General features: G+C 50.3%; 1 protein-coding gene across 1 annotated transcript; it reads left to right on the top strand.

The window, feature by feature from the left end:
* Nucleotides 1–126: 126 nt before the first annotated feature.
* EMX1 (empty spiracles homeobox 1) lies at nucleotides 127–17,768 on the top strand. Its single transcript, XM_083456720.1, has 3 exons — nucleotides 127–633; nucleotides 8,631–8,815; nucleotides 17,051–17,768. Exons 1-3 carry the CDS (start codon nucleotides 246–248, stop codon nucleotides 17,216–17,218), a joined length of 741 nt encoding a protein of 246 aa, XP_083312846.1. The 5' UTR covers nucleotides 127–245; the 3' UTR covers nucleotides 17,219–17,768.
* Nucleotides 17,769–19,418: the final 1,650 nt, after the last annotated feature.

Genomic DNA, 19,418 nt, shown 5'->3' with positions numbered 1-19,418 from the left:
TGTCCGTGCCGCCGCTGCCGCCTCCTCCTTCTCCCCGGAGCCGCCCCGCCTGGCCCAGCCCGCCTGGCTCTCGCTGGCAGCCGGGCCGTCGGGAGGCTCCCCCGCCGGCTGCTGCTGCTGCCGCCGCCGCCGCCGCCGCCGCTGGATCCGCCCGTCCGCCTGGCGCGACCGTCGTGGCGCCCTCCTGCACCCGCGCCCGGGGCGCCCCGTGCACACGCGCGCTCGCGCTCGCCCCGTCGGGCGCCATGTTCCAGCCGGGGGCGACGGCGGCCAAGCGCTGCTTCACCATCGAGTCCCTGGTGGGCAAGGACAGCCACCCCCTGGGCGAAGAGCCCCTCCGGCCGGCCGCCGCCGCCGCCTCCCTCGGCTACCCGGCCAGCGCCGCCGTCGAGGCCTTCGCGCACGGCTTCCAGGGCTCGGCAGCCGCCGCCGGGCGCTCTCTCTACAGCAGCCCGGAGCTGCTCTTCCCCGAGGCCGTGAGCCACCCGCCCGCCCTGGCTGTCCACCCGCCCCAGCTGGCCGCCTCGCACCTCCCGCCCTCGCCGCACCCCTTCTTCGGCGCCCAGCCCCGCGACCCGCTCAACTTCTACCCGTGGGTGCTGCGCAACCGCTTCTTCGGACATCGCTTCCAAGGTAAGGGCCGGTAGGACTGGGAGGGAGGCGGAGGAGGAAAAAGGGGGGGCGCTGAAGGAGAGGCCTAGGTCTGGGGGCGGCTGGTTGGGGCGTGTGGGGCGCTGGGCAGGAGCCCTCCGACCCCCGCCCACCGACTCTGACCCAATGGCGTCTCCAGGTGTGGCTGGGAGAGTCCCAAACCTGAATGTGAAACGCTGGGGAGCCGCTGCTGCCAGCCCGTGTAGACGTCCCTGAGTCAAACTGGCCAATGGGTTTGACTCCGGATCGGTCAGCTAAGCAGGCGCTCCTGCTCCCATAGGTCTTCGGCCGTGCTGGCGAGGATTCTTCCACGGCTAAGCCCCCCTCCCCCAGTCACGGGCCGGTTTCCAGGGTCAGCAGTGTCCTCAAGTCCAGCTCTCCGGACAAGGATGACCGTTGCTTAATGGGAAGGCCAGACTGACCCGGGGGCGAGAGAGCAGAAGGGCCTCGCCGTGGGGCACAGCAGCACCCAAGGGGGCTGAGACCAGCCAGGGCCCTTGTGCTCCAGAGGCCAGCCAGAGCGCTTCCCAAGCCAGGCAAGGCCGGCGTTCCCGCGGACGCTGCTGCTGCTGCCGGCGGCCCGTTTACCCAGACCCGTAGCTTTCTTCCCGTGGGCTCGCCGTTCTTCCGCAGCCGCCTCGGGCTTCCCTCGATGGGCCTCTCGGCTGCCAGTCCAGCCCGGAAGGGTCCTCCGTTGGACGTGGCCCTGAACCTTCCGCCTCTGTCCGGCAAGGCGGCGTGGAAGTTCCAGAGGAGGTTCGAAGCTCAGGGTCTTTCGCGTCTTGGTTTTAAGAAGGATTTCCCCTCTTATAAACGAAAGTAAATCGAATGGAAAGATCCCCGGCCATTCAGCCAGCCCCCCTTTTAGGCATTTGCCGACGGGGCGCGGGGTCGGCGGCGCTTCCTCCGCGGCGGAGCCCCGTTCTCTGCCTCGGGCGCGGCTGCAATCTGCTCCGCGTCTCCCCGCTTCTTTCTAGGGGGGCAGAGGCAACACGAACAGAGCGGGGGGGGGAGGGAGAGTGGGAGCTGTCGCTCCTGCCCCCCACGACTGCACCCTTTGCCTGGATCGGGTAGCTCTAAGTCCTCCAAATATTCCGTCGAACACAATTAAATGCAAGGAAACGGCGAAAGGTGTCTTGGCCTCCGGGAACGGGGTGTGCCTGAGTTGCGCGAGGTTGGGGGTCCTATTCCACGTACTTTCTCTCGGAAATAAATTGCTCTGGAAGTCGCGCTTTCCCCTCCTTTCTCCAGGGAGTTCTGGATCTGGTTGTTAACAAATTATAAAGGCGCAGAAATAATTTATTGACCCACCCTGAGAATGGCAGAATTCTCTTTTTTTTGTTTGTTTCGCTATAATACGATTATATTTTCTTCTATTCTCCCCTGGGGTGGGCGACCCTTCTTCCAGGTAAGTGAGGGAACCAGACCCTTTAATCTTGCGGACTGTCTGGGGGACCCACCCACCTCCCCGGGCCGCGACCCGGCCTGGATTTCCCGCTCCAGGGCTGGAGGAACCTATTCGCGGCGACAGGAGCCCCTTTCTGTGGGCGAGAGACTCTGGTGGATGGAGCGGGTGGCTGGGTGTGCGAGGGGGAAATTATACCTTGTTAAGGTGGAAAGAATAACAAAGGGGAAATAATCCGTTTGCCCCGGAACTTTTTCTAAAACCCACAAGACAGTTGGGAATTTTCTTGGCTGTCCCAGATGAAACCTGGAGCCCCGCCGTCGCCAGTTCGAAATTTGACGAAGGCGAAATGTTCGGCACCGAAATCCCCGCCGTCGGCGCAACTTAATTGCTAGATATTTTGTATTTCGGCCGACAATCGGCGATCCTGAAATCAAGGGGCGCTGATTTTTGAGTCGCGGGGCGATAAATTAAGTCCTTTTAAGCTTATCTCGTTTTAAACAGGCGCTGAAATCTCCTAAAGAAATAGACGAGATTCGAAAGTGCAGAATTGTGACGGAATTGTGTCCCCCTTTTTAATTTTTTGGTGGGGGGAGGGAGGAGGTGGAAAGAGAAAGAAATATCGGAAACGAAGGATCCGCCTAAAGGCGAGCAGCGCGGGGCTTTTCTGCCAGGGAAATGCCCTTTCACGAAAGCCGCCGGTTCCACCTCAGCTTCCCCGCAAAGAGGCGGGAGCCGTAGTTTTATTTTGTATCCTTTAAATATCGAGGCAGGAAAACGTGGGACCTCCGCGTCGTGACTCCGGAGTCATCCTGTCCTCGCAGAAAAAAAACGATTCTGCAAATCCTTGTTTCTAATAATGAAACAAACGACGCTTGATTGCGGAGTCTCGCGGAAAGGGGCGGCCGACCCGAATCTTGCGCGGAACGCGGAAAGGAGAAGATGGTAGCGCTGGCCTCTCTGGGACCGGAATGGGAGGGGGGCCGGTTTGGCCCCAAATCTGGGCAGGTTTCGCGGGACACAGACAAGCTCCGACGCAGAAGGTCAGGGCTCCGCATTCTTGTGCAGCAAAGGAGGAGGTGGGTGTCGAAAGGTTGCTCGCCCCTCCAAGGCGGGAGCAGCGATCCTGCCTCGCGCGGACCAGGCGCTGCGCAGCTTCTGCCTCGACGGCGCGTCCGCCTTCTCTTGGCCTCGCCTGGACGGCTCTCGGGTGCCGTGAGTCGCCCCTCCCCGCCAAAGGCCCTTCCTTCGACGGAGAGCGTGAGGCTTTGGCTCTGGCCCGCCCGGGACGGGGAGAGCAGCCCGTGCCCGCCCCCCGACGGGTCCTTCCTCAGGCCGACTCTCATTACCGTGTTGGAAATGCAAATCCAGCCCGCGTCTCGCTCCCATCGCCGGCCGGCGCGTGAAAGGAGAGCGGCCCATCAAAGGGTCTTTGTTCCGCGCCCAGGAGGGGATTAAGCCCCCGCGGCGCCCCCTCGCACGCCAGCCAGGGAACGAGGCTGCAGCGGGGCCAAGGGTTTTCCCTGGACGCGCTCCTGTGCCTCGGAGGGCGCAAATGCATCAGGATCGCGACTGGAAAGAACGCCGCCGCCGCAGGTTGTGTTCTCTCGCCAGCCCCGCAAAAGCATTGCTCGGTTCGCGAAATTGCCGCCGGCCAGACACGCTTCTGGTCCGGGGCGAATCTGGCTGCTGGGGATCCGCGCGGGGCCTCCCGTCCCTTGGAAGCCCGGAGCCACTGGCCGGCCAGGCAGCCTCCAGCAGACATGGACGGGGCTCTGAGCTCCCTGGAAGCCGTAGCGGCTCCTGGATGCCGAGGTCTGATGGGTCCGCCCGGCTCCTATTCGGACCGGGTAGACTCGGGGAACGGAGAGCACCGAAGCTGCTTCCATCGTCGGCCAGAAGGAGAAAGAGCTGCCTTGGCGAAGCAGCCCCGCGGCGCTGGACCAACATTTCCGTTTGTTTGTTTCATGAAATTTACACGCTGCTTGACAGGGAGAAAACCCTCGAAGCGGTTTACAAAGAGAATACAACAATTATCAGTAGAAACAACTCTTTAAAAGATAAAATCAGCAGTAAACTAAAAGCAGATTAAACCACGCGTCCACATTCATCTGCAGGGAACAGCTTCGTCCTGGGTGTCTCTGCCCCCCCCCGCGCTTTCTTCCTGGGTTTCCTCAGCACCTGTTGAGCCCTATAAAACCTAGGAAGGTCTTAACAGTGGTCCCCCCCCCCTCGAGAAAGCCTTCTGGGAATCTTAAAACGTGGGGGGAGGCAGGGGGCGTTGGCTTCCCCCCTCCATTCCTCTCAGCCTGGCAGGTGTGTTATTCCTCCTCTACCCACCCCCCGCTCCTGGTCCCAAAATCAAGACCCCCGTTGCAGTGCCCTGTCCGAGGACCCCAGTTGTTTCAGCACATGCTGGCAAAGGGACTCTGACCCTGGGAGGAGGTCACCCCCCCCTCACTGGGCAGCCCCTACCCCCCCCCCACAACTGCCCGCCTTGCTCTGTCCCTTCATCCAAGTTGCCCTTGCAGCAAATGTTGGGTTTTCCTTCGCCAGCAGCCAGTCGCCAGGGATTAAATTGATCGTTATGCTGTTGGCTTTTTTTTTTCTTCTGCTATCGAGTATGGCACTTGGGCTTCTCTCTTTAAAATTCCAGAAAGACCTGTGTGCGTGTCTGCCTCCGACATATTGGCCTTCATCACCATAGTTGTGGGGGTTTTTTTATGCTTTCTGGGCAGACACCGGCCCCCCCCCCTTCTGTCCTGTACTGTTGTTGTGTTGTAAATTATCATCATCCCTGTTAACTAATTATCCTGCAGAAATTAAGCCCGTTTTTAAGTCTCATTGCTTTTATTAACTTGGGAGTTTAAGTGGACGCTTTAACTGTCCTCTCTGGCAAACGATATGGCTTAGCTTTGGCATGGGATCGATGTGCAAGGCAGTGGATGTGAAATGATGATGGAGCTGGTGGTTTGTCTTTCACTTCATTGATCAGCACAAAACTTTCCTCCTGAAACAGGCCTGCAGTCTCTCCTCCCAGGGCTGGTGCATCTACACTCTTGTTTGCTCCGGCAATGAAAGTGGGTCTTCCCTGAAAGAGACAAGGCATCAGTGGCTGGCAAAGCAGTGGGCATTGCCAGGCTGACTTCGCCACCCTGCCACAGTTTCCTAAAAGTGGCCTTTCCCCAAGCGAATCCCACCGAGTGTCCTCAGGTCTTTGGGGGGGGGGTCTTGGACTGACCAGCACCACCACCTTCGCTGTCGGAAGTGCAGCAGGTGCCTGTAAGATGCCCAACTTTTTCTGTGGCATCACACCAGGGTTGTGGGTTCCATGTCTACAAGACTTTGCTTGGTATTTAGGAAAGCCAGAAGAGACTTTTATTTCAGGGAGATTTTAAGATGCATTTTTTATGTTGCAAACTGCCCAGTGGATCTTTGACTGAAGGGTGGTATAGAAATTTAATTATCGCTATTATTATTATTATTATTATTATTATTTATTTATTTATTTATTTATTATCATCATCACTTATTAATACTATTAAATTGAATAAATCAAGCCTGAGTTCGTGCCATGTGAAATGTTGGGCTTCATAATTGAAGTAATGGTGTTTTCTTCCTGTTTTTATTTTCTTTTTCACCGCGTGCTATTCAGAGACTTAGAGTGAGAGGTTTTGAATTTAGTAAGTGAATAAGAATCAATGAATCCATAGAAGGGACTTTTTGGAGGTAGAAAATCCAGACTTGGAAATCTGAAAATGAAGTGCTTTAGCTAGTATGCCGCTCATCAGGTTTAAGCTTAGGGGGAAAAAATAGCAAGAATTATGGTAACCTGGTTTATTTATTTTTATTTATGTGTTAAATCCGTATACCTCCTTTCATCCGTAGATCTCAGGGTGGTTCACAACATAAATTTAGGATAGATTGTCATCATTACACTATGCTCTGTTGATGAGATGATCTCTTAATCTCTAGGGTGTATTGGGGGGGCAGGACACCCATTAAAACAATACTTGGCAGACTCTGGGGTGAATTCCCCCTCTGCCAGCCCCACCAAGCTGAACAGGGACCACCGCAAAGAGGAGAGGGGTCTTTATCTTCTCCCGCCATCCCCGGGGCCTGTAGAGGAAAGCTTCCCAGTGGACAAACTCTAATGGAGCAGCACTTGAACTGCTTATTCAGCCAAGATGTTCTAGCACCAAGCCTATTTTAAGTTGCTCCCAAAACAAATGCACTTTCAGAAGGAAAACTTAAGACCTTCCCCCTCCCAGCCCAGCCCAGTGTATTCCCAGACACACAGCAACCATCATTTCTCAAAACATGTTTTTTCTCCCCTTTAAATTAACCACTTGGGATGGTGGTCCCTGTTTGCACAAAAGGCGTGTGGATCTCAGTGTCGGCAAAGTGTCCTTCAGAAAGGAATGCTTCTATATTTGTTTGTCTGCTGTGAGGACATTTGAGGGTTCTGTGGGCGAAATCGGCAGAACCCTCCTTTTAGTTTCCTAAAGCAAAGCATTTTCTCCCCGATGAATTCACTCAAATTCCTGATGGGAAGTTCGGCTGGAATTCTAGTATATGGTGCTAGAGCATAATTTGTGTATTTGGGATTTATTGCTCCGGAGTGCATCAGGTCATTTCTCTATTATTCATTTAGTATTTAATCCCCCCTTTATTAATAAAACTGATCAACCCATTTTCTAAAGAAAGCAAAGAGGTCTATGAAGTGTAAAAATGGTCAGCAGTGTTCTGAAGAGCCCGTCCTGAGCAGCCACAGATTTTCTGTGCTTAATGGAATTTACGCGGCACCCGGACAATTTCAGGGAACGGGGAGCCACTCTGGGCAGAGGGGGCCCCCAGAGGAAGGCAGGGGCTGCTCTCTCCCTTTCATTTCTGGAGATTAATAGCATGAGATTTTATTTTGAACGGAGACGCAGAAAGGCCCCTGGGTCACATAGAAACACGGTAGCTGCCTGTTCGTGGCTTGTTATTATCGTTAATATTTATTAATAACACACGCTTCACCCCAAGGTCCCAGGGCAGGCTACAACATTAAAACACAATAATAAAAAGCAGTTTAAAACAAAAGGGCCAAAGCTGAATATGTTCAGACCCCATTAATTTATGCTGGATAAATAATAATGATCATTTTACAAATAATGAAAGTAAAAACAACTAAATGTGTGTATTTCATAGGGATTAACACAACTGAAATTAATAAAAATTGAAATCTAATTTTTAAAAAATATATACAACAGCGGTAGGGAAATGCCACCTCTCTCCCAGGCCACTCAGTCTCTAGATCAGCCGGGCAAAAATTATCTGCATCTCTAAGCAAGAAGACAAAGTAGGCGCCTCATTCTTCCACATGCAGCTTGCAGGAGTGGGGGGGGGGGCATGAACCGCTATCCTAAACCTGAACCAACAAATAATAGTCTTTAGATCCAGGTTGTTCCTTTCAAGCAGAGCAGAATCAACCCTGTGGATATTTGCTCTCTCTTTTGTCCTCTCTTTTACCTTAGGTACGGGAGGGTATTTTCCAGCTTTTCCGTCAACCGCTTTAAAAAGTAATTTGTAACTGGGACTCTGCCTTACTTTTGCATGTGTGCATTTTTGGAGGGTGCGTGTGGAAAGGTTATATTTCATGCCTGCACACAAATGGGCCCCCAGTAGCCCCCCCAGTTGCTGGGCTGTGCATTTGGGCTCCCTGGTTTCCCCACTGGCTGAAGACCTGGGAGTTTTAGACTACAGGTGATTTTTGGATCTGGGTCCCATCCTGCCTTTTTTGTTTCCTCTTATATTTTGTTTTCTTGTATTTTCTTCTGCTTATTTGATCATTAGTAGCATGAATTATTTTTGTTACATGAATTAATTTTATTTACACTTTTGTACCTTGCTCTGGAATCTGTTGACCAAGGGCTTTGCGATCGCTTTCTTTCCACTCCAGTTGCAAAGAAACCCATCTCTGAATGCTGATTTAGGGCAGAGCACCTTCTCAGATTCTGGTGAGCTAATTGCTTTGTCCAAAAAGCAGGCCAAAGGCAGGTCTGTGTGTCCACCCCCATTGACCCTCAAAGTGAGGATGACCCAAGCTGTTTTGTCTCTCCTAAAAGGTTTCTGTTGCAGAACTCCCTGCAGAGGCTGTGCGGGTGCAACTCTAAGGCCACAGCCTGCCTCACTCAAGCCCCGCTCACAGAACAATTGCTGCTGCAATTGAGTTAGAGCAGCTTCCTTTCTGGAAATAAAACAAGGAGGAAATTGGAGTTGATGAGGCCACAAAGGCAGCTCACGCAGGCCTGGTCCCACCAAGCAGTGTTCTCTCAAATTTCTTCCGCTAGAGGACTACAAATGCCATTGCTTATACTTGGGGCAGGAGTGGAAGTGTCTGGGATCTGGTGTCCTGGTGTCCTGGCCCATCCGGTGACCTCTCATCCACTTGGCCTTCCTCGTTCATTCTTTGCATCTGTTGGTGGCTTGGCTCCTTGCACAGCTGAGCTCTTGCCTGGTGGAGGCAGGAGGTGGGAGATGGCTTTTGACACTGTGGAGTGGACCCTAATACCCGGCCTTCTCTCCTCAGGCGGCGAAGTGTCCCAGGAGAGCCTGCTCTTACACGGCCCCTTTGCCAGGAAGCCCAAGAGGATCCGCACGGCCTTCTCGCCCTCACAGCTCCTGCGACTGGAGCGGGCCTTTGAGAAGAACCACTATGTGGTGGGGGCAGAACGCAAGCAGCTGGCCAGCAGCCTCAGCCTCTCAGAGACCCAGGTGAGTGCCAGGCATCCCACTCAGCCTCCTGGGGGAGAAGAGGCTTTCTGCAAGAATGGGACCTTTGCCCGCCCCCCCTTCTCTCCCGGTCTAGGAAGCAGGCAAGCATCTCAAAAATTGTCTGGGATTTCATCCGTATTTTAAAAACCTCCCTGTGACTTAAGGCATGAAAATCTACAATATGGTTGACCTTTCTATTAGTATTTTTTGTTTAAAACACTTTCTTTCTTTGCAATAATATTTGGGGGTCCCATTTTCTACATTCCTTCTCTCACCTATTAGAGGACCAGTCCTGTCCCGAGGCTCCCTAGCGGAGCTTGGCTCTCCTCCTAATGTCTTCAGGCAATGAAGGCTCGGAGGCCAGGAGTTAAAATGCTGCTGGTTTTAGGACGCAAAGGGCTGCAGGTAAAACCACCTGCTTGCAACATTTTGCCTCCCTCAGACAGCTGTTCCCATCAGGATGGCAGTGGCGGGGATTCCCATTATTGTGGAAATGTCGGGTGCAGTGGGATATATATATATATATATATATATATATATATATATATATACACACATACACACACTTATGCACCGCTTGATTGTTTAAAAAAAAACCTCAGAGTGGTTTACATAGAGAACAAAGCAATAAAAGTATCAGTAAAAGCAGCTCAAAAGATAATATCAGCAACAAGCTAAAAGCAGATTAAAAGCTGCATCGACAACCTGGGTCAGCTTGCCTAACAAAAATGTTTTAAGCCGGTAATGAAAACGGTGCCGTGAGTTCTGGTGTGTCGGTGCTGCCTGAGTTAGGAAGAAGACATTTGTCCTCTGCCCAGTGCGGTTGCCGCAGGGACCCCATTGGACCCAGACTTCACGTTCTGGCTGCACTGGCTTTCCACTAGTGTGCGCATACGTGTCACCGAACCATAGACTTGTGGGGTTGAAAGGGCCCCGAGGGCCCCCTCGCCCAATTCCCTGCCCCCTCCTCGGCATACCTTCCAGCTTGTAATTTGTGTCACCTGGAGCTTAGTGCGCGAGGGCTGTGCCTGCAGTGCAGCATCTCTGGCATTCTCTCTGGACGTGGGTTCTGCGCACGTGGCTGGTGGCGCATGTGCTTTGTACTGGCAGCCCCCTCCTTGTCTCCTCTTTCAAACAGTTCCCTTCTCGTGTCCCAGAGGGCGAATGCCTGGCCTCTTGTCATATACGCGGACACCCTGCTGGAGCCCCTTGCTCCTGCTGCTGCTGCGGCTGCTGTGGTTTTGTTTGACAGTGGAATCCAGCCCGGAGCATGTGGAATATGCACGGGGAGGGGTCTTGAGCCCCCTCTGAGCCCTGGGCTCACCCACTCCCTTCCAGCCTTGGTTCCTTCCCTGCAAAACGGGAACAATATTCTTCAGCCCCATGAAGAGGAAATGCAAGAGAAAGTGTCTTTTTTGGAAAAAAAATCCACCACAAAGACCGTACACTATTTCCATTATTTCTAGGAACTGTGCAAACTGCCTGTTTGTGATGGAGTTGTGGGATTTCTTTTCTCTTTTTAAAAAATTGGAATCCATATTTTAATTCTGAGAACCTTGGCCTACTGCACACACAACCATTTGTGACCCAACAACCTTCTATGTCAGTGGTTCCCAAACTCCCCCCTCCCTCCCCCCGTCACTCAAAGATCTCTGCAAATCTGGATGGGCCACTGAATGGTTTATCTGCCCCTTTAACAATTGCAATATGCTGGGCTAGATGCTCTGTGGTTTGTAATTTGCATTGCTTCTTCTGTTTATTATATTTTGCATTGCAGTTTGAATTCCACTGAATACAATATAATGAGCAAAAGAAGCCATAACAAGATACAGTTCCAAACCAACAGGGTGCTGGTGATGGGCGAGTTGTCTCCGAGCTTCAGCCACAAATCCACAGACATGCAGGGGCCGACTGAAGGAACCCTGCAGACCCCCAGGGGTCCACGGACCACAGTTTGGGAGCCCCTGTTCTAGTTGATGAAGGCTATCAGTGGCTCCTGGCCATGCTAGCTATGCGCTGACTGTGGGCTTTCTGCCCGGATTTGGTTGAGCACTGCTGGATTCCCAAAGCAAGGGAGCTCTTTTTGTTAGCAATGCACCTCTGGGGCTTATGGACAGTCAAGCTGTTTGTGCAAAGTGCCTTTCCTCCCTGTGTGGCCCTAGTTGTGGTCTTCTGTGGCAGTGGTGTGTTCTGGTGAGAAAGTGCTGCGTTACACCATGTCTTGTATGCTCTCATGGAGACGAGGGCAGGGCGCTTGGAGATGCAATGGCAGCTATTTTCATTTATGCATTTATTTCATAAAATTTATATACAGTGGTACCTTGGGTTAAGTACTTAATTCGTTCCAGAGGTCCGTTCTTAAGCTGAAACTGTTCTTAACCTGAAGCACCACTTTAGCTAATGGGGACTCCTGCTGCTGCTGCGCCACCGGAGTACAATTTCTGTTCTCATCCTGAAGCAAAGCACTATTTCTGGGTTAGCGGAGTCTGTAACCTGAAGCGTATGTAACCTGAAGTGTATGTAACCCGAGGTACCACTGTACCTCTTGATTGTAGAAAAACCTTCAAGCGGTTTAGCAAAAAGATAAAAAAATTAAAACCATCACTAACAATTTTACAACCGTAATTTGAAGCATGCAGGAAGTTAAAACATACAGAAAGCAATGGAATAGACTAAAACAAATTAAAGCTCATACTTTCTTTCCAAACGTCTGCGTAGGCTTGTCTAAATAAGAATGTTTTTGGCAGATGCTGGAAAGAGCGCAGGGAAGGTGCCTGATTGCTATCAATAGGAAGAAGAGAGAGAGATAAAACTTTATTCGCCTTAGCCAACGGCCATAGCAACAGTAACACATTACAGTATACGCAGAGAAGGAAATTTGATATAAAAGCACAATTTAAAGTCCTCAATCAGCAGTCAGTATCAATAGGCAGGGAGTTCCAACGTGTCTGTGCTGCCACGTTAAAATACCAAGTTCTTCCAGATGTGGTGAGGGTATTTTGTGGCAGCTGGAAAAGTGCCGAATCTGCAGGTTGAAGCGGTCTGCTTTTTAAGTCCACCCCCTCCCATCAGAGTCAATGAGCAAAAAAATCATTGCGCCAGAAATGGGTGCTGATGCAAATCTGTGCCAAACTTTTCACAAAGTAGCAAATGTGCTTCCTCCTGCCTCGCTTGAAAGATAGATAGACTTAAGAAGGAAGCTGGAAAAGGGACGCTCCTTCTCACTTCCTCTCTCAGCTCTCTGTGCTTTTGGATTGACACTCGAGCAGCTGGACAGAAAGCAGAGTGACTGAGAGAGTCGGGCGGAACAAGGGGAGCAATATGAGAAGGTGGAATGTGGGGTTGGAGAGAAGCAACAGGAGCAGGAGGCTTGCCCACAAGACGGTTCAAAATTCCAAATGGTGGTCATGTTGGTGGACCCAACATGAGGTGAGAATGAGGCTTTCAAGTTTTGCTGTTGTTTGGCACAAATGACCGTGGGAATGAGGAAAATCATCTAGCAGTGGCTGGGTACTTCTTTCCTTTTATTTGGTAGGATTCCCGCTTCATGCTAACAGTTTAAACGGCAACCTTTGCAAGATGGTTTACATTTCTAATTAACAGCGACTAAATGCTGCATTTCAGCCAGGCAGCCAGTGATCTTTGGATAAAGCTCAGCGTGTTTTACAGGTTGAACCTGTGTGAGGAAAATATGGGAGGACAGCAGTCGTGCTGAACCTACGGTACTCAATTGGCTATTACGTTATGTACTGCCACGCTGCCTGCATTTTCGGACTCCCCTTGTGTGTGTGGCTGCAGGGGGCTCTCATGATGAGTTCTGTTGCTTCAAAATTTACTTCAACATCACTGGTTATATATGACATTTATTTCTCTAGATGTGATTGGGTTTGCTGAAGGCTGATGAGCAGGCTGTTTTGACTTGAGGAATTGTACCACTGCCCAAATAGGATGTAATCATGTCTGTAACTTGGAGGAAAACCTGACAACTTTCAGGAGGCAGAATTTATGTGGCCGTAGAGGGCTCTTGTTGAAAACGGCACCACGATCCTTCGGGTCAGTGCAATGCCCGGTGGCATCTCCTTCCATACAATGACGGATGGACCATCTGCACTCCCTGTCTGGGTCAGGATGCTGCCTGCTCAGGGCTGGCAAAGAAGAGAAAAAGAAGAACGTTTGGCCAGCTTATCTTGCAGGGGGCTGGACTAGAGATGACCCTTTGGGTCCCTTCCAAGCCTACAATTCTGTGCTCATAAACTGGCAGTCCAGTATATGTGCCTTAACATTTCATGTTGTCAGAATACCTTAATATGTGTCCTTTCCTGTCCTGACGTCACCTTTTTATTTAATTTAATGCTATTCTGCAAAACCTGTTGCTTTGAAGGCTGCACCACAGTTTGCAAGCACACTCACTCCGAAAATTTGCTCAAAGGTGCGCCAGGCGCGCCAAAGGCTGATCTGCCAGGAAGGGTGAGATAAGAAAAGTCTTTTGAAATGGTTGGTATCTGTGCTTTGAGTTAATGTGCTCAGGATGCAGAGAAGCAGAATGGATTTTATGCACCTGGTGGGTCGCTAAGAGACTTACACTTTGAGCCTGGAAGGATAAATGCTCAGCCTATTCTGCGGTGGAATGAAGACCATTTAAACGCACTTTCTATAAACATCGGCTTGGATACATATTCGCTCATTTGGAAGGCATGTACTGATCTGTTTGTGTAAACTGAGATGGATGTGCTGATGCAAAAATGTATTGTTAATGTGAGCTTGGTTTTCTCCTTGCGTCCCCCCCCCCCCGATTTTTCTTAATGAATTTGCAATTTTAAAACACCAGTAAAAAAGGACATAGGAGTTAAATTACAACTGGTGTCATTTGAAGGTTCTGCTCTGGGGGCTTTTCGGGTGGGGAAGAAACTCCTTTGGCTGCGCTGGCGAAGGAAAACGCATCCTCCATTGCTAGGCAGGTGGCTGGAACTTGGAATGGCAGAGGACAGACAGACTTTGTAGTAACTTGGAGGAAGGACAGCACAGGAGTTTGAAGTGTTATGAATTTAAATTTAAAAAAAATATATATCTACCATATAAGCTTTTTAAATATCAAAACAGCTTACAAAATCCAACTGATTTGCTCTATGTCTGACATTATTTTAGTCCTGCATTGCTAAGCACTTGGGTTCTGAGAGTGAGGGCAACAGCCCAGACCCCCTTCGTGAGCCCCAAGCTCAGTTCCCAAACACTGGAAGAAGACTTCTCTGAGTGTGTGCAGAGTACAGTTCCTGCACAGCCGGGCCACCCTCTCAGTACGTTCTGGGTGCAGGGCTTCCACCCAAATCAGGACTTAGGGCTGTTAGGACTTAGGGCTCATTCAGACCTCTTTATGTCCTGCTGTTTCCCCCCGGGAAGCCTGCTCTTTCTCTGGTTTTCCATGGATTGATGTTCATTCCAATTCAGCACTAAAGAGCAGGTTTTCCCAGGGGGAAGCAGCAGGGGAAACAGAAAACCACTTGGACCTGTGCTTTGTAGGAGAGGCAGAAGTGTGGGAGATTCCTTGGTGAGAGGGACTGAGGCCAAGAAGCCCCCCATTTCCCCATTGCCATGAACTCAGTAGCCCCCCTTAGGCAATTTGAGTGAATGATTTGTGCAGCTGGTTGTGGCGGCAATAAGACTGGCTACTGGATGGGCCCCCTTTGGCCTGATCCAGCACGCTTCCCTTATGTTCTTCAAAGTGATATTAGGTAGCTCCATCTGCAGCAAAATTATGAGAATTTGATTAAGCCGTCACGCACAGAATGCCTCGTTAATTTCTTTATTTTTAAAGACCGATAGAGGAAGCGCAACGACACTCTCCAAGATAATCCTGGGTGTAGATCTTGCAAAGCGAGTTGGCTTCTGAAATGGGGGTTCAGTGAGGGGCTTGCATCCTTTGGGCTGCTGGGAACAATATGGCTTGGGACTCTGTGAATGCGCTCAGGTGAGGAGCAAAAGGAAGTGAACACCCACAGAAATGTCACCCCACATGTGACAAACTGACCATACAAAAACTTGGGTCTTCTTCTGCTCATGAGCTTCTACACCAGCAGTGACGGAGGCTGTACAATGGGCCGTTTTTACAGTTTTTTCCACAGCATGGGGAAACCTGGATTAAATGTAGCAAAACGTACAGGCTGGCATTTCAGTGACGATGACACCATATTGAGCTTTCATACATGAGCTGCTGGGATGCACACAAAAGATCCCACCTGGAAGCACTCAGGGTTCTGTCTTCCAAAGGGCGCTCAGATTGTTCTCAACAGCAAAAGCAGAGCTGCTGTTTTCATTTATTCCAACATAGAGCATAGAATCATAAAATTGGAAGAGATCCCAAGGGTCATCTAGTCCAACCCCCTGCCATGCAGGAATCCCAACTAAAGCAGCCGCCATCATCATCATCATCAGACCTATGTTTGTGTGTCCCTATTTCTGCATTACATCATTTTGACTGTCTGTCTCTTTGCTCTGTGTTCTCTGACAACCTCCACAATGCAATGGACCACTTTGGCCCCTGAGGGAGGTTTCCTTCTGACCTGGGGGGCTGCTTTCTCCCCAATGTCAAGTTTTAGAAGTTGCTCTGCAACCTTTCTGAGGACAGCTGTTTGCCCGTCCATCTGGCCACCTGCCCTCCATCCTTGTCCAAGCAGAAACAGCCTCTTTGATGCCACAAAATCTGTGCGGGTGGAGTTGTAGTTTGCAATACACAATAGCTGTAAGAAATCCATATTTTAGCACGGCAGCAGCTGCACTGTGGAACTCCCTGCCTCTTGATATGACACAGGCTCCTTCACTGTACTCTTTTCAGCGCCTACTAAAAACATGTCAGTTTGGACAAGCCCAACCAGATGTTTAATCCACCTTTAGCCCATCACTGGTTTTAGATTCTGAATGTTTTAAAGAGTTGCCTTTACTGTTTTTACTGATAACTTTATTGTTTTCTTCTCATTGTAAACGACTTTCAGGTGTTGGGTTCCCACCATCACCAACCAGACAGTGGATAATTTTAATGAAATGAATACATAAATATTCTTACTTGCTTTGATTGTCTAGGGTAGGTTGGAGTAAATATTTTGCATGAATAAATAGGCAGTCAACCGTCCAGCCTCTTGGGCTCAAGTTCAGAGGCAGTGAGGAGTTAAGTGTTTTAATTACTTAAATAAACTAGTAGAAACACTTCTAAAATGCATTGAGACCACCCGGCCCCTTAATTTCCAGGCTCCATGTCCACATCTTCCTTCCTTCCTTCCTTCCTTCCTTCCTTCCTTCCTTCCTTCCTTCCTTCCTTCCTTCCTTCCTTGCAGTTTTATCAGTTTTAAGAAATACAAAGATTCAGAAAAATTGTACAATGTAGCTTACAAATCTTAAGAACACACTAAATAATAATATGAATAGCAATATGAAAAGATATAATAAACAAAAGAATGGTCAGGATCAGTGGGCATGGGCTGAAGAGTACTGTTGGGAGCACATTTAAACATTTCTTACCAACAAACAAAAAATAGAGAACAATGTTTGGGGCTTATATATTGGTGTATTTAGAGAGCCGTATAAGCAGAGAGAGGATTGTCACCTGTATTTCATTATGTCAATCAAAGATTTCTGAATGCTGGATGCAGGTTCAAATTGTGCGATTCCTCCTTTGCATGCTTAATAAAATCACACCATATTGCAAATAATAATAATAATAAAAGTTCATTTTGTTTTGTCCTCTTGCTACTCTTCATGAACAGGCCATGTTTTTCCAAAAGGGTGACTGCGCACACTTTGCTGTGCCATGCTCAGAGCACAGCCCCCAACTAAATCTTCCCAGTGACTGGCAATGACATACCTGGTGGCCGATAATAGACACGCTGCATTGCGTGGGGACAACTTCAGTTTCAAATAAGTGTACAGTGGTACCTCGGGTTAAGTACTTAATTCGTTCTGGAGGTCCGTTCTTAACCTGAAACTGTTCTTAACCTGAAGCACCACTTTAGCTAATGGGGCCTCCCGCTGTTGCTGCATGATTTCTGTTCTCATCCTGAAGCAAAGTTCTTAACCTGAGGTACTATTTCTGGGTTAGCAGAGTCTGTAACCTGAAGCATCTGTAACCTGAAGCGTATGTAACCCGAGGTACCACTGTATAACTGGAGTCACTGTATGGTGAATAATTCTGCCTCTTTCTTGGAAAACTGAGCTCCTCAGCCTCTTCCGCTTATGTGTCTCCCGCAGGTGAAGGTCTGGTTCCAGAACAGGAGGACCAAATACAAGAGGCAGAAGTTGGAAGAGGAAGGCCCAGAGTCGGACCAGAAGAAGAAAGGCTCCCACCACATCAACCGATGGCGGATCGCCACCAAGCAATCCAACGGAGAAGACATTGACGTCACGTCCAACGACTAGGAGGGAGGTGGGGAGGAGGCTGCTGGCAAGACAGTTCGCGGGCAGGACCGCCTGGGAAGGGGGGGAACCAACTCTGGAGACTGAGCCAGGACAGGGCAGCCTCCCCCTGCCACGCATGGGCTGTCCTCCGTGGGGGAACGCGCTTCGCCTCGGAGCCCCCTCCTCCCTGGGGCTCCCGCCAGCCCTCCAGCCCATGGGGCCACCTGTGGGGATAGGGAACGCACTTGACGGCCGAGGACGGCCGAGGTGGGAGGCTGTATTGGCTCCAGGAAAAGGAAGGGCTTTGCCGCTTGCTCCAGCAAGGAAGTCCCCCGTCAGCCATATGAGCAAATAAACACGTCCACCAAGACCCATGGCCTGCACACTCCTCCTGTCTTTGTTGGGCTTCGGTTGGGTTTACTATTGTTTTTCTAATGGCAGCAAACCCATTTTCTCTTTAATTTATTCTTCAGTGTCTCTGCGTTTGGTGTGTGCATATCCCCTGTGTCGTAGATAGCAACAGATGTAGTGTGTGTTACTGTGCGGTAATAAAAACAACATGGGTTTGAAACATGTCGCCTTATCGTGGCCAGCTCCCGCGCAGGAGGGGAATCTGTTTGCAGGAACCGCTGGAATCGAGGCTTCGCAGACATCCCAGATGTGCTCCCAAGCCTTTAGGAAAGCAAAGATAATTTCCTGAGATAATTTTCCAGGTGGGAATTAAACACTTCTGGTTCTGGGGTATACCGTACCTATAGAAGGGAAGAGCCCAAGGGTCATTGATGCCAGAATCTGTGATGCCAGAATCACAACTCAAAATCCCTGACAGGTGGTCATCTGACCTCTGTTTCTAAACCTCCAAGGAAGGAGAGGCCACCACCTTCTGAGGGAGCCAGTTCAGCTGATAAACAGCTCTTGCACTCAGAAAGTTCTTCCTGACGCTGACCTTTCTTGGCATTTGACTTTTGGTTTGCCAGTCTAGAGAGGCTTCTAAGCCTCTCTTATTTTGCACCTCATTCTGGGTGCCCAGAGGCTGAGATGGGCAGAACCAGGGTGCAGCAGCTGGGAGAGTCAGAGCTGCTGCAGGCCAGTTAGAGGGCTCTGCGGCTTCACACTGGGCGTCTCAGCTGCCTGCTGGCCGAATGCCCCTTTGAACACCCTGAGCCCTTGCTCAACACAGCTCCTATCAGACCAAGCACCTGCTATGGAGAAGGTGGCCTCGGCCCGAGGGCCATTGCGTGGAAGGTGTATTGGCGCAAACTGCCTCTCCCCAGTTCAGCCGCTGGCCATTCATTCAGCCTAGTATTATCTACTCACCCGAGGTAGGCTGCCAGTTGACAGCTGCAGATTTTGGGGACCAAAGGTGGAGATGGGACTTCTGCTGGCATATCTATCTATCATCTATCTATCTATCCATCTATCTATCATCTATCTATCTATCTATCTATCTATCTATCTATCTAATCTATCTCTATCCACTTTTGGGTTTCCTTAGACACCTGGCTGGCCAGGATGCTGGACTAGATAGGACACAAATCTCCTCTCTCCTCCTGCTCCCTGGCTATTAAGGGCCGGATGAGCACCATGAATTAGGCTTGGAAGCAATCCTCTAACTTGGCCTTTACCAACCTGGCGCCCTCTAGATGTTCTGGACTACAAGCGGAATGGGCAGTTCAGCAGGGGAGTGGGCTCCCTTCAGAGGCGGTGGACTCTCCTTCCTCAAAAGCTTTTAAGCAGAGGTTGAATGGGCATCTGTCATGGATGCTTGAGCTGAGATTCCTGCGTTGTGGGGGGTTGGATTAAAGCACCCTCAGGGTATCTTCCAACTCTACCGTTCTACAATTCCTCCAGCCCCAGCCAGCACACTGCTATAACCCAGAACACCTGGAGGGCACATAGACCCAGCTGTCAGCATTTCTGAACCAGCAGCAATTCCCAGACTTCTTTCAAGACCAGTCCAAGAGAGCAAGTTGCAGTAGTCTACCCTGAACCATGCCCTTTTATGGAAACGTCAAAAGGGAACTTGTTGGTTGTGGTTTTATGTGACAGTAATGAACCTGACACTGATGGCGCCTGGTGGTGTTAAGAGAGGCAGCAGCCAGAGGAGGAAGGGTTCGTCTTCATTCCCCTGGATCGTTATTTCCTGATTGCTTCAGCTTGCTGTGTTTCCTCCCTGCCGCAAAGGCTGCCTCTGGTGATATTCATGCTTCTCCCAGCTCAC

The sequence above is a fragment of the Podarcis tiliguerta genome (genome assembly GCF_965153285.1).
Source record: "Podarcis tiliguerta genome assembly, chromosome: 9".
NCBI classification, from domain to species: Eukaryota; Metazoa; Chordata; class Lepidosauria; order Squamata; family Lacertidae; genus Podarcis; species Podarcis tiliguerta.
Note: the sequence above shows the minus strand (reverse complement) of the source record. Positions and strands in the feature narration are given on the sequence as shown.

What these genes read in the sequence shown, in the direction of transcription:
- EMX1 (XM_083456720.1), top strand. Translation starts at nt 246, where the DNA reads ATGTTCCAGCCGGGGGCGACGGCGGCCAAGCGCTGCTTCACCATCGAG. An exon ending in CTTCGGACATCGCTTCCAAG is followed by an intron (nt 634 to 8,630) that starts GTAAGGGCCGGT and finishes TTCTCTCCTCAG; the next exon opens with GCGGCGAAGTGTCCCAGGAG. An exon ending in TCAGCCTCTCAGAGACCCAG is followed by an intron (nt 8,816 to 17,050) that starts GTGAGTGCCAGG and finishes TGTCTCCCGCAG; the next exon opens with GTGAAGGTCTGGTTCCAGAA.